This window comes from Lipophrys pholis (genome assembly GCF_963383615.2).
Source record: "Lipophrys pholis genome assembly, chromosome: 7".
NCBI lineage: Eukaryota > Metazoa > Chordata > Actinopteri > Blenniiformes > Blenniidae > Lipophrys > Lipophrys pholis.
In genome coordinates, this window is record NC_137638.1 from 14647859 (window position 1) to 14659008 (window position 11150).

Here is an 11150-nt window from a genome sequence, read left to right on the forward strand (position 1 = left end):
ATTTCATTGAAATTCGTGCTTGTTTAGATCACCGATGAACAATATAAACTGCAAAATGGAGAAGTCCTTGAGAGAGGTCTGTTGACACTGTGGGATGTGATCTTGCAGCTGCTGACTGTTTACCAGCCTGTGTGCGTGGATAAACACTACTCTGTCTCACACACACACACACACACACACACACACACACACACACACACACACACACACACACACACACACACACACACACACACACACACACACACACACACACACACACACACACACACACACACACACACACAAAGCTGTGTGACTGCACATGTTCCCAGTTTTATGATTCACCAGAGAATATCAACATAACATGCAACCAGCGTCCAATGCACCCTGACAGGAGTGTGTTGTGTTGTGTTGTGTTGTGTTGTGTTGTGTTGTGTTGTGTTGTGTTGTGTTGGGTTGGGTTGGGTTGTGTTGAGGAATAGAAAATGCTCCAGCTGAGTCATGAAGAGCACACAACTGCTCCACACTGCCATCTGGTGGCCTCTCTGCTGTATAACAGTGCTCTTTGAGTCCATAAGTTTACTGTATATCCCTAAACACTAACATGACTGTGCACCCTTAAATGAAAGCAAAACAAGAAAGTCTAAATGATTTTTGTCACTTACAAAAAAGTTTTAAATGCTGCAATTGGTCAAATCTATTTACTCTAACAAATGGCTAAGCTGGACCTAAACAGCTAGAACGAGCAGCTGATAAATTGAGGATATGAAATATGCATGTTTGCAATTTTTCCTTGACTCTTTACATATATGGTACTTAGAAAATAATCCATTTAGGTATTAGGAAAGTAGTTTCTGTTAAAAGTTGCAACATTTTTTTAAAGATGTGAAAGAGAAGTTTTGTTTCAATAATATGACCTGCGTAGAAATCATCTATTGTTGTTTTTGATAGTTAGTTCAGTGTGTGCCATGTAAAACACATTTGATATGTTTCATTTTTCCAAGGTTTACACACTGAATATAAGCCTCACTAAGCATTGTTTCTGGGTCATCTTTAAAACTGTGCAATTCAGTTTCAAAACCATTTCTTAGAGATGGTTAATCGGGTTTTTCACAAGTTCGATCCCCAACAACGACAAATATAAAGAATACAAAAAAGTTGTCACAGTTCATTCAGTCCAATGCACTTCAGTGACGTCTTCCATGATTTACCATCAGCAAACAGGCAACTGATGTGATAATTGTTAATTGTTGTACTCTGTGAGTGCTACAGTGTATTGTGTGGTGCATCAGCTGAGTGGGCAGTGGCTGGACAATTGCAGAACCAGTGTAGGTGTGTGCCAGTGTTAATCAGCAACATCCGCTTTTGCACTGTAACAATAGATTGTGAGCCTCTGTCACCCTCCTCTCCATAGCCTACGTCACAGGATAACTTGTTGAACTGAGTTCATGTGTTAGCGAGAGGCCCACATCTTCCTGACTGCGTTGTTCTGTAAATCAAACGCAGTTTTTAAAAGGCTCCTAAGTGACTATGGTCATCTTAAAGTGATCATTAAAAAAAGAGAGAAAAGTGGCAGATAGTAATGACTGCTTTCATTGCTGCATACTTATGCTAACAAGGTCATTTACGTAAAGTGAAACAAACAGGACAGGGGGTACCCCCGTCTCACACAGAAGTAACAAAAGTATCGTACCCTCTTTTTGAGGCCGCCATTCAATTCATATGTCGTTCGAATAGAACAGTGATTTCCAACCTGGTTTTCCTGGAGCCTCCAGATTAACCACCCACCCCCCTCTGATCTGAACAATTACAAAATCCCCTCTAATGGGAAGGTTTTCTTTCACATGTGATCGATGGCAACACCACTTAAGGGGGGGGGGGGGGGGGGGGGGGGGGTCCCACACTTCGAATTTGGGTCCATATAGACGTAATGCACAAAATGTTAGGGTTCAAACTGCGGTCCTTACTATGGTCCTGCTTAGCTCAGTTTTGGCCAGTAAAAACAAACATGTGCACTTGACTGGCCTAAAAACACTGAGTCATTTGTTTGCAGAAACCTCCAAACAGCTCTTCCTACGCCATATGGGGGATTCTGCCTTCTAAACACAGAAGTTTTTAGTTGCTGCAACAAGTAAAAAAAAAAAAAAAAAACTCTCTCTCTCTCTCTTTCTCTCTCTCTCTCTCTCTCTCTCTCTCTCTCTCTCTCGCTCTCTCTCTCTCTCTTTCTCACCCTCTTTATATATATATATATGTGTGTGTGTGTGTGTGTGTGTGTGTGTGTGTGTGTGTGTGTGTGTGTGTGTGTGTGTGTGTGTGTGTGTGTGTGTGTGTGCGTGTGTGCGTGTGACAATATTACAGTGGAGGTATGATAATGCATCTATTTGCATGGTTGTGGTTGGATGTGACTTTATGTTAGACAAAGCATATATAGGAATGTATATAAGAATAAGAAGCTTTTGATCACAACATAACGCAAAAACAACAGATGTTTTGGTCAAATGTGAGGGATGTAGGGTACAAAGCTACATTTTTTGGCATACTGAAAATTTGAATTGGATTGGGTCAACACAGGACACAGAGGCATGACAGGTTGAGGGAAAGGAGGACAGATGAAGTTGAACTTGTATCAGTAGAATGATATCAGTAGATACATGAAGTGCTTTTGCCCCCTGCTGGCCGACAATGAACATTTACTGTTTTTCATGTCAAGAGTCTGAAAATAAGCGTTTTATTCACGACATACTGAATTTCTCATGAGCAATATTGATTTGAAGAAACATAGCATGGTTCACAGATACAAATAAATTCAACTTCAGACAGAAATTGAGAATAGGGCTGAAAAAGATTTTTTATCTTATACTTTATACGGCTCTTTGACACAAAATGATTCACTCTGTATGTTATCAATAGTTCCAATGGTGGTCAAAGAGTTTAAATGTGAATATTTTTTTTTTTTAAATCTCAGGACTTTTAAATATGACTTGTGTCCCATATGAACACGATGTAGTGTATTAAACTACATTCAAGAAATATTTCTGACCATGCACAATTTGGTAGAGAACAGGTCGGCACCGTCGGCTTACAGCATGTATACTGGGGTTTGATTCTGAGTCAGGGCTTTTGTGTGCGGACTTAGCTTGTTCTTCTCTCTGTCCCTCCAGCAGCTTCCTCCTACAATCCCCCAAAATTATTGGTGACTTGTGTTTGTGGTGGTGTGTGTGGGTGGAGCAGTGGTGGTGGAGCACTCTCACCTCATAGCCTGAAGCCGGATTGAATCTCGGCCCTGCCTTTCTCTGTGGATTCTATATGTTCTCCCCGTGTGTATGTGGGCTTTCTCCCACAGTCCATGAACATCTCAGTGAGGAGAAGAGATGACTTTTAATGTTTTAACTGTCCAGAGGTGGGAATCTGTTGCCTGTCCCTCTGTGTTGTGTAAATACATGAAGGCAGGGAGCACAGAAAAGCTATGAGGACCTTGTCACTATGAGGCGGGAGGACTGACGGGGGTTGTGAGCTCGGCTTCTGCTTCATGCCACCGTAGTCTAAATAATTAGGAAACATGGATGGATGGAGGCAATTCAGAACATTTTGGATTACTTATGAAAACCTGGCGAGTATGACATTTTGGATTTGTATACTGTTGATTGATCCAGTCCTCACAAAATACAAACCAACATTGTCAGTTAACACTTGTTTTTATTACACTGGATATTCACCAATGTGATATAATCATACTACTGCTGATTTAAACAGTGCCAGATGGTATACTGGTTAGAACTCTGACCTCACAGTGAGGTTCCCCAGTTTTGAGCTCCGTGTGAGGTTTGCATGTTTTCCATGCACATGGGTCAGTGTTTTGGGTCACACAGTGTAATGAATGAATGGTTTATACAGTATCTAGGTTAAGACCTACCATGTCTGTTTAATCCATCTAACCACTTCATCCTCCACATTGTTCTGTGTCTACAGACTCTACTGACAGTGCATAAAGTACATCTATTATTACTGTACCAGATATTTGTAATAAGCTCCCGGGGCGCTTCAACAATGTGTTTCTGTGATACTTTTATTTACAGAGGGAAATATTTTTATTTTTCTGCAGAGAAACCTGTGTTTACAGGTCTCATGAAAAAAAATCTGTTAGACAGCCGCAGCTCATCCGAAACAATGCAGCCAGAGTCCTCACCAGTAGGGTGTAGCGCATATTACACCTGCTTAAATCTCTGCACTGGCCGCCTTTATGTAAAAGGATCAATTTTGAAATCTTACTTCTATAAAGCTTTGAATGGTCTAAATACATTTACTTGTAGATTATCAAACATCCAGACACCTGAGGTCCTCAGGAAGTCGTTTAAGTGTTGCCAGAGTCAGAAGCAAACAAGTTGAAGCTTTTAGTTTCTATGATCCTCATATGTGGAGCAAACTTCCTGAACACCTGAGGACAACTGACACATTGACTTCCCTTAAACTAGTCCTTAAAATATTATTTGCTCAGACCTTCCATTAAACCATGGTCTTTACTTATTGTATTGCCTTTGTCATATTAAAACCTTTACTTTATTCACAGTAGTTTTTATGCTTTTCTTAATCACTTCATTTTAATGTATTTCTATATATCCTTGTAAAGCACTGTGAGTTACCTTATGTCTGAATGGTGCTACAGTATATAGATACATTTGCCTTGCCTTTGCTGGGATTATTCTATTCGATGTATTATTTCTACATATTTTTATTTTAAATTACAGATGAATTTATATGTATATTTTTATGTCATGCACTTGTTGCTTAAAAGAGCTGCACAAATACAGCTGTCTTGTATCAAATTGGTCAAAGTCAATGAGTCATATGTGGATGGGAATTATGTCCAGCTATCTAAATAGGAAATGATACAGCTAACTTCCTATTATTATCTCGTGAAGGCTCCGTTCAAATGTTTTTGAGTGTAATATTGGGACAAAATATGAAATATTTGTAGTATTTCATAGTGTAGTTCCTGCACACGGCGTTTTAAATCAGCTGGGATCCTCTGACAGCGCTCCAGGAATTCCCGAACATACCGTCTTATTCTGGGGAGTTTATGTAGTTATTAATGTCGCTCCGATGCTTTCTATACAGTTGTTGGTAAAATTGTATTAAGTCGTGAGCGTTAATAATGTCGTGTGGTGGATTTTTCCGTTTAAACACGATTCCCCGTTAGTCGGGGCAGGCGGTCGGCTCCAATGACGTCACGACTGGAGCGGTCACCTGGAGCTCTGATTGGCTGAGAGCGCTGATCCGGGTACTGCACTAGAACGAGCCCATTAGCTAAAGGTACCAATATGGCGGAGGTAAGAGGGAAAACAGGGGAGAAGCAATCGATCTTAAATCGATATTTTTTAAATTTGTGTGTCGTATTTCTCAATTGTATGCTATCGATTGGACACATAACCATTTTTGCCGTCAGCGGAGCGCGTTTCGTGTCATAATTGTCATCTTCAGACGTCTAAAATATGCTTGAATGTGTGGACTGATCCTTCACTACGAGGCCTCTGCGCCCTCGGTCTCTCAGCTGCTTCGGTGTAGCGGCGGTGTAAATTGATACGTAAAATTAACGTTAGCTTACCGGTTAAAGGAAATGACAGATTTCAGCGCGTTTGTCGCGAATTGGAAGCGGTTCCTCGCGTCTCGGGCAGAACTCGCGGTGGCTTCGCCTGCAAGATCGAGCGATTTTCACCGGCTTGCAGAAGCGCGCAAACGGAATTTTGTGTTTACATTTTTCGATGCATAGCGTTCACGTCAAGCGCTGGGTTAGCTTGCAGGCTAGCCGAATGTTAGAGAAGCCGACACCGCAGACACCGTGTGATCCGGCTGTATGTGCATCTCTGTGTATTACTTTGGTCGTTGCGGAGATATTTGAAATCCCTGGTGCAGTTGTACGGTTTCTGGCTCGGGGTGTTCGGTGTGTACTGTGCGGCTAGTAGTGAATTACCTCTGACAGGTAGCGTTAGCGGTAACAGCAGCTCTGCTGCTCAGCTGTCTAGTTGCTGCCCGGTAATTGCATCATTTTCTCGCTGTGTCTTCATTAATATTTGAAGTTTTAAAGCCCAAATAATGGCTGGAACCAGGTTGAAACTAATTAATCCTATGGTGTTCTTCTGTTCCAGGCTTCCCTAGGGAGTTCTAGTCCAGGTAATTAAATGTCACTTTTTTTTTTTCCCCCATGCAGTTTATGATCTGTTAAGGAAATAACATACAATCGTCTTCAAATAGTGTCGTATAATAGGGATATATTAATCGTTCAAGTATATTGTGATATTAATATAATGCTTCTCTTATTGATGTGTAGTTTTTGTTTGCTTCTAAAATGCATTATTTCCAAAGTGAGCGAACGCTAAGAAATGTGATTATTTTTTTTTTGTTTTGTTATGTTTTTTCCCCAGTTGGTTCATTATCATCAGAAGATCATGACTTTGACCCAACAGCAGAAATGTTAGTTCATGAGTATGATGATGAGAGGACTCTGGAGGAGGAAGAGTCTCTGGAAGGAGGGAGGAATTTCAGATCTGAAATCGCAGATCTGGAAAAGGTAATTTCATACTGCATAAAAATCATGAAATATTTTATCTTTGTGCACACCTCCATTTAAATCTGTTTGATAGTTTGACTGATTAGATGACTTATGGGAATATTTATGTTGAGGATGGGTATTAAGCTTTTGATTGTCAGTCACACTGATTTATTTTGACAATGTGATGAAATAGAATTCATAGCTACAGATAACACAATTCATAAAATATCACTCCATAAACTTGCTTGAGTCAATGCAAATCGTTCTATTGTGACCTTGTTGCACAAATTGCTTTTTATTTGTGATTTGATTTTCTTTTTGGAAACACTACTGAATTGAAATCTGTTAAAAAGTCTTTTGATTTAAATATTTGAAGTTCTAAACAAAGGAATCATGCACTTTACAATATCTTTATTAGGAAGGGAACATGCCTTTGGAGGAACTGCTGGCCATTTATCGCTATGAAGCCTCAGCAGGCTCCAGTATAGACAGCTCCTCCGGAGACCTGACTGATGAGCTGCCTGACATGACTCTGGATAAGGTTCGTACCTGCTGTTCATCAATGAACACGTTTGGAAGTGTAATTTAAAGCAAATGTAACAATTTGTCTGTATATATTCATGTGAAACCAATAACCTTTGGTCTGTGAGAGTGGAAAAATGAAAAAAAAAAAATATCGATTTTATTTTAGGAGGAAATAGCGAAGGACCTTCTGTCGGGGGATTATGAGGAGGAGACGCAATCTTCAGCTGATGATCTAACCCCTTCAGTCACCTCCCATGAGGCCACTGATTTCTTCCCAAGAACACTGCGATGTAAGTTTCTCTCTCTCTCTCGCTCTCTCTCTCGCTCTCTCTCGCTCTCTCTCTTTTAACCATTTCAGGTTTTTAAATTGTTGGGGACAGAAAATACTTTTAAAGCTTGAGAAGATCAAAGCCTTTTGGAATGCACGTTTTGATCAGTAGTCATTGCTGATGTATTGATCACCGATTACTGTCTGGTGCTGTTTATTACTCCCAAACTCCAATTTTCTTATGGCAAGTTTTAGCTTACAATTAGTGACACTGTGATATTTATTACGGTACGCATTTTATGAAGAAGTTCTTAAAATAATATTTTACCCGCTGGAGAAGTTCTCCATGTAGAGGTTGTCATATTCAGACAAAAAACTTAAAGTTACCTTTAGTAATCACAAACCATTGCGAGTCCTCGGGATTGCAAAAGTTGTATGGCAACTGTGCAATTTTTGTAGGTTCGAGAAGTTGCGTGGCAAAAAGTCACAAATGATGAAACTTGGTTAAAACGGAAAAGTGGGATCTGTAATCATCCATCATAAGTTTATCATCGGTCAGTCAACCAAGAAAAACAGATTAAAAGCTAGTTGTTACCCAATTATTATTCTTCACTGGGCATTAATTCTCTTTATAACATAGTATTTTTTTGTGTTATTTTAGGTCTGGGATATGAGTTCGTTTAATTTGAGTAATCAATCATAGGAAAAATAAAGCAATTATTTTGGAATAACACACAACAAAATTATTTGAATCATTCATCGACCAAAATCAGATTTAAATTGAAACTAGTTTTTTCTTATCAAATGCTGAGATGCATTCAAAATTAAATTAATAATGACGATATTGACAGTTGAAATGTTTTAGTTTTATTATTTCTGTCCCACCACTTGCTGTTTATAAATCCTTTTTTCATTATTATTATTATTAACCCAACCTTGTTTGGTACCATGATTCTTTGGCATAATTAAGCCCACGGGCTGTGATGAGTATTCAGTATTTGTAAAGATATTAAGTGGTATTTGTTTTGTTTGTATTCTAGCTAACGCTATCTCTGATGGCGATAAAGAGTCAGAGTGCGACGAAGACGGGCCGAGCCCGGAGGACTCCAGAAAGGTAAATGAGACATTAATGTTGAACCCTGCTAATACAAAATAGCCGAGTTATTTTTGCATTTATTTATTGCATTCATTAAAGACAGCTGGATTTTGATGTGTGTTTTATTGTTATTGTAGGAAATACAGGTGGGCTCACAGTATCAAGCAGAGGTTCCTTCCTGCATTTGTCACTACAGAGACGGAGAGAAAGGTGACAGCGATTGAGTTTGTTTTCCACAAACCTTTCCGACATCGTCTTTACTGTGTCAGCGGAGACGAGATGACACCGAAAGTCACTAACCTCTCCGTCATTTGTTCTCTTCTTCAGTATATGAAGACGAAGACGAGCTGCTGTGGAGCCCGAGTGTGATATCGGAACACAAAGTTCGGGCTTTTCTGTCTGATGTCATCTCTCGGACAACAGAAGAAAAGACCGCCTGTGATAAACTCGGGGGGCATGTTCGCGACAATGAGCAGGTAAGCCATGTAATCTCATTTTGAAATGCATAAATATACTTATCGTCAGCAGCACCGATGTTCACTTGTAATTTTCTGTGACTTAGATTTATCATATTCAATTCTAAATATCTCTCGAGTGCAGTTGAGCTGATGGTAAATTTCTGACTGTTTATCTTCTTCAATGTAGGCTCTGCATGAGCTTGTCAGGTGCAACTACAACACCCGCGAAGCACTGGAGAGACACTGCAGCCACATCAAGTCCTCGAAAGGTAAGCCAGAAGCATTTCTAATTAAAGTTTGTCTGTAAGTTTGACAATGTCATGTTGATACCCGGTTTATAATTCATAAGCTCCTAAATCTAAGAATGCTTAAGAAATTGTAAGTAGTGTGAGCACGCTAGGCCGTCAAGTTGAAAAAAAAAAAGAGAAAAAAAAAAGAAAGGGATGAGATGAGTGAAGTCATTATGTTGATGATTGTAAAAGAGAAAAAAAAAATTAAAATTTTATGTAAGAAACTGTTAAACAAAGTCGCTGTTTGTAATTAAAGGTCACCATCAATCGAGCGAGGAGAGTTAAAACCAGCTCCTTTTTGAGTCCTAGAAATCAAATGAGGCTCGGTTCCTGTCTCTGGTCTATGTAGCACGCAGGTACCTCAGAGCCCCCACCCCCAACCCCCCCACCCCCCATACATAAGGCCTGTGGGTCAAACACGGCCCGAAAGAAGCTCCAATCCGTTCCACCGAACCACCAAGCAAACTGTAAATATTTCAGAGAACTAATTACTTCAGTGTGGTGGACACAACACAACTCTTAGACCCAAGCTGAGATATGATTTTTTGACTTTATGTTGAGATAGTGTTGTGCATCCCTAGTTCACGCCTGCAGACTATATATTTGATTTGTAATTGTTTTATTTCTTGGTCAACGAGGCCTGACCTCAGTCAGGTGAATGTGATGACATGATATAGTTTTCTTGGCTGTGTTGATTTACCTTCCATTCTTTCACCAGGTTCTCACTTATCTACCACCAACATGATAGACATGAATGTGTTTTCCTTTCAGAAAAATCGCCTCCGTGGTCGGAGGAGGAATGCAAGAACTTTGAACATGCTCTACAGATGTATGACAAGAACTTTCACCTCATTCAGAAACACAAAGTAAGTCTATTTTCATGAACTCTTATTTATTTATTTGTTGTACTGTATTAATTGACCCACTGACCGTGGGGCAAACCAGAGTACCCGGAGGAAACGCGCGCACACCCAGGGAGAACGTGTGAATATAAATGTTCCAAACTGAACGGTCGTCGTCCCTTCCCGTGCTCTCAGGTCGCGACGCGGACGGTGGCGGAATGCGTGGCATTTTACTACATGTGGAAGAAGTCGGAGCGTTTTGACGTGTTTGTGCAGCAGAATCGGTTTGGAAAGAAGAAGTACAGCAGCTATCCCGGCGTAACGTAAGTGACCGAGAAACGTGCCGGGAATTTTGCTCGCACGCAAGAAACGCGCTCACCAGCTTGTCTTGTGTGCAGCGACCTGATGGACAGGCTGGTGGACGAAGCCGAAGGCCTCGCGGTGGACAGCTCGTCCTCCGTGTGCTCAGGAGCAGGTGGAGGAGGAAGGCTAGAAACCACCGCAGAGCAGCAGCTCAGCCTGCTCAACTCCATCACTGCCAGCGACCTCACAGGTTGGTAGCAAGTCTGGGCGTCGAACGACTTCGCCGCAGAAATAACGGATTGCATCGACTGTTGCGTTGGTATTTGTCCCCCTCACTAACCGAGCGTCTGCCTCTGTTTGCAGCTCTGAGTAACAGTGTAGCCACAGTATGCAGCCCCGCGGATGTCAACTGCCTGGACTCCTACAGCTTCCCCCCGCTGGAGAGTCTCCACCGCAGCTCCCTGAACCACGACGAGCCCCTCGGGTTCCCTTCCAACGGGGCAGACCCCGACTGCCTCAACATGCTGGACGCCGGCTTCTACCACTCCGACCTGGGTCAGCTCGGCGGTGTGTGCGTCAACAAAGACTGCGAGCGGCCCTCCAAGAGACTTAAGATGGCGCTGCCCGACTCTTTTATCAACGACGTGACGGTGGGGAACCTCGGGGTGGACTTCGAAGCGCGGCGGACCACGACCCACCACCACCGAATCACCGGTGCAAAAATGGCCGTGTCCGTCACAGACTTTGGGAGCCTCGCTGGCAGCGGCGAGCCCAACGGGTTTCTGGGAGCACACGCACGGCACCACACACAGCACACTGCAGCACTTCAGTCCGAGTGA

The 11150-nt window shown here is 41.6% G+C and overlaps 1 protein-coding gene across 1 annotated transcript; it reads left to right on the forward strand.

Annotated features, from left to right (window-relative positions):
• Positions 1-5287: 5287 nt before the first annotated feature.
• Positions 5288-11150, forward strand: mier3b (mesoderm induction early response 1, family member 3 b; the record flags this gene model as incomplete). Its single annotated transcript, XM_080467144.1, has 13 exons — positions 5288-5309; positions 6126-6150; positions 6402-6547; positions 6948-7070; positions 7221-7344; positions 8363-8436; positions 8556-8628; positions 8746-8894; positions 9064-9145; positions 9938-10032; positions 10204-10331; positions 10407-10561; positions 10675-11150. Exons 1-13 carry the CDS (start codon positions 5301-5303, stop codon positions 11148-11150), a joined length of 1659 nt encoding a protein of 552 aa, XP_080323270.1. The 5' UTR covers positions 5288-5300.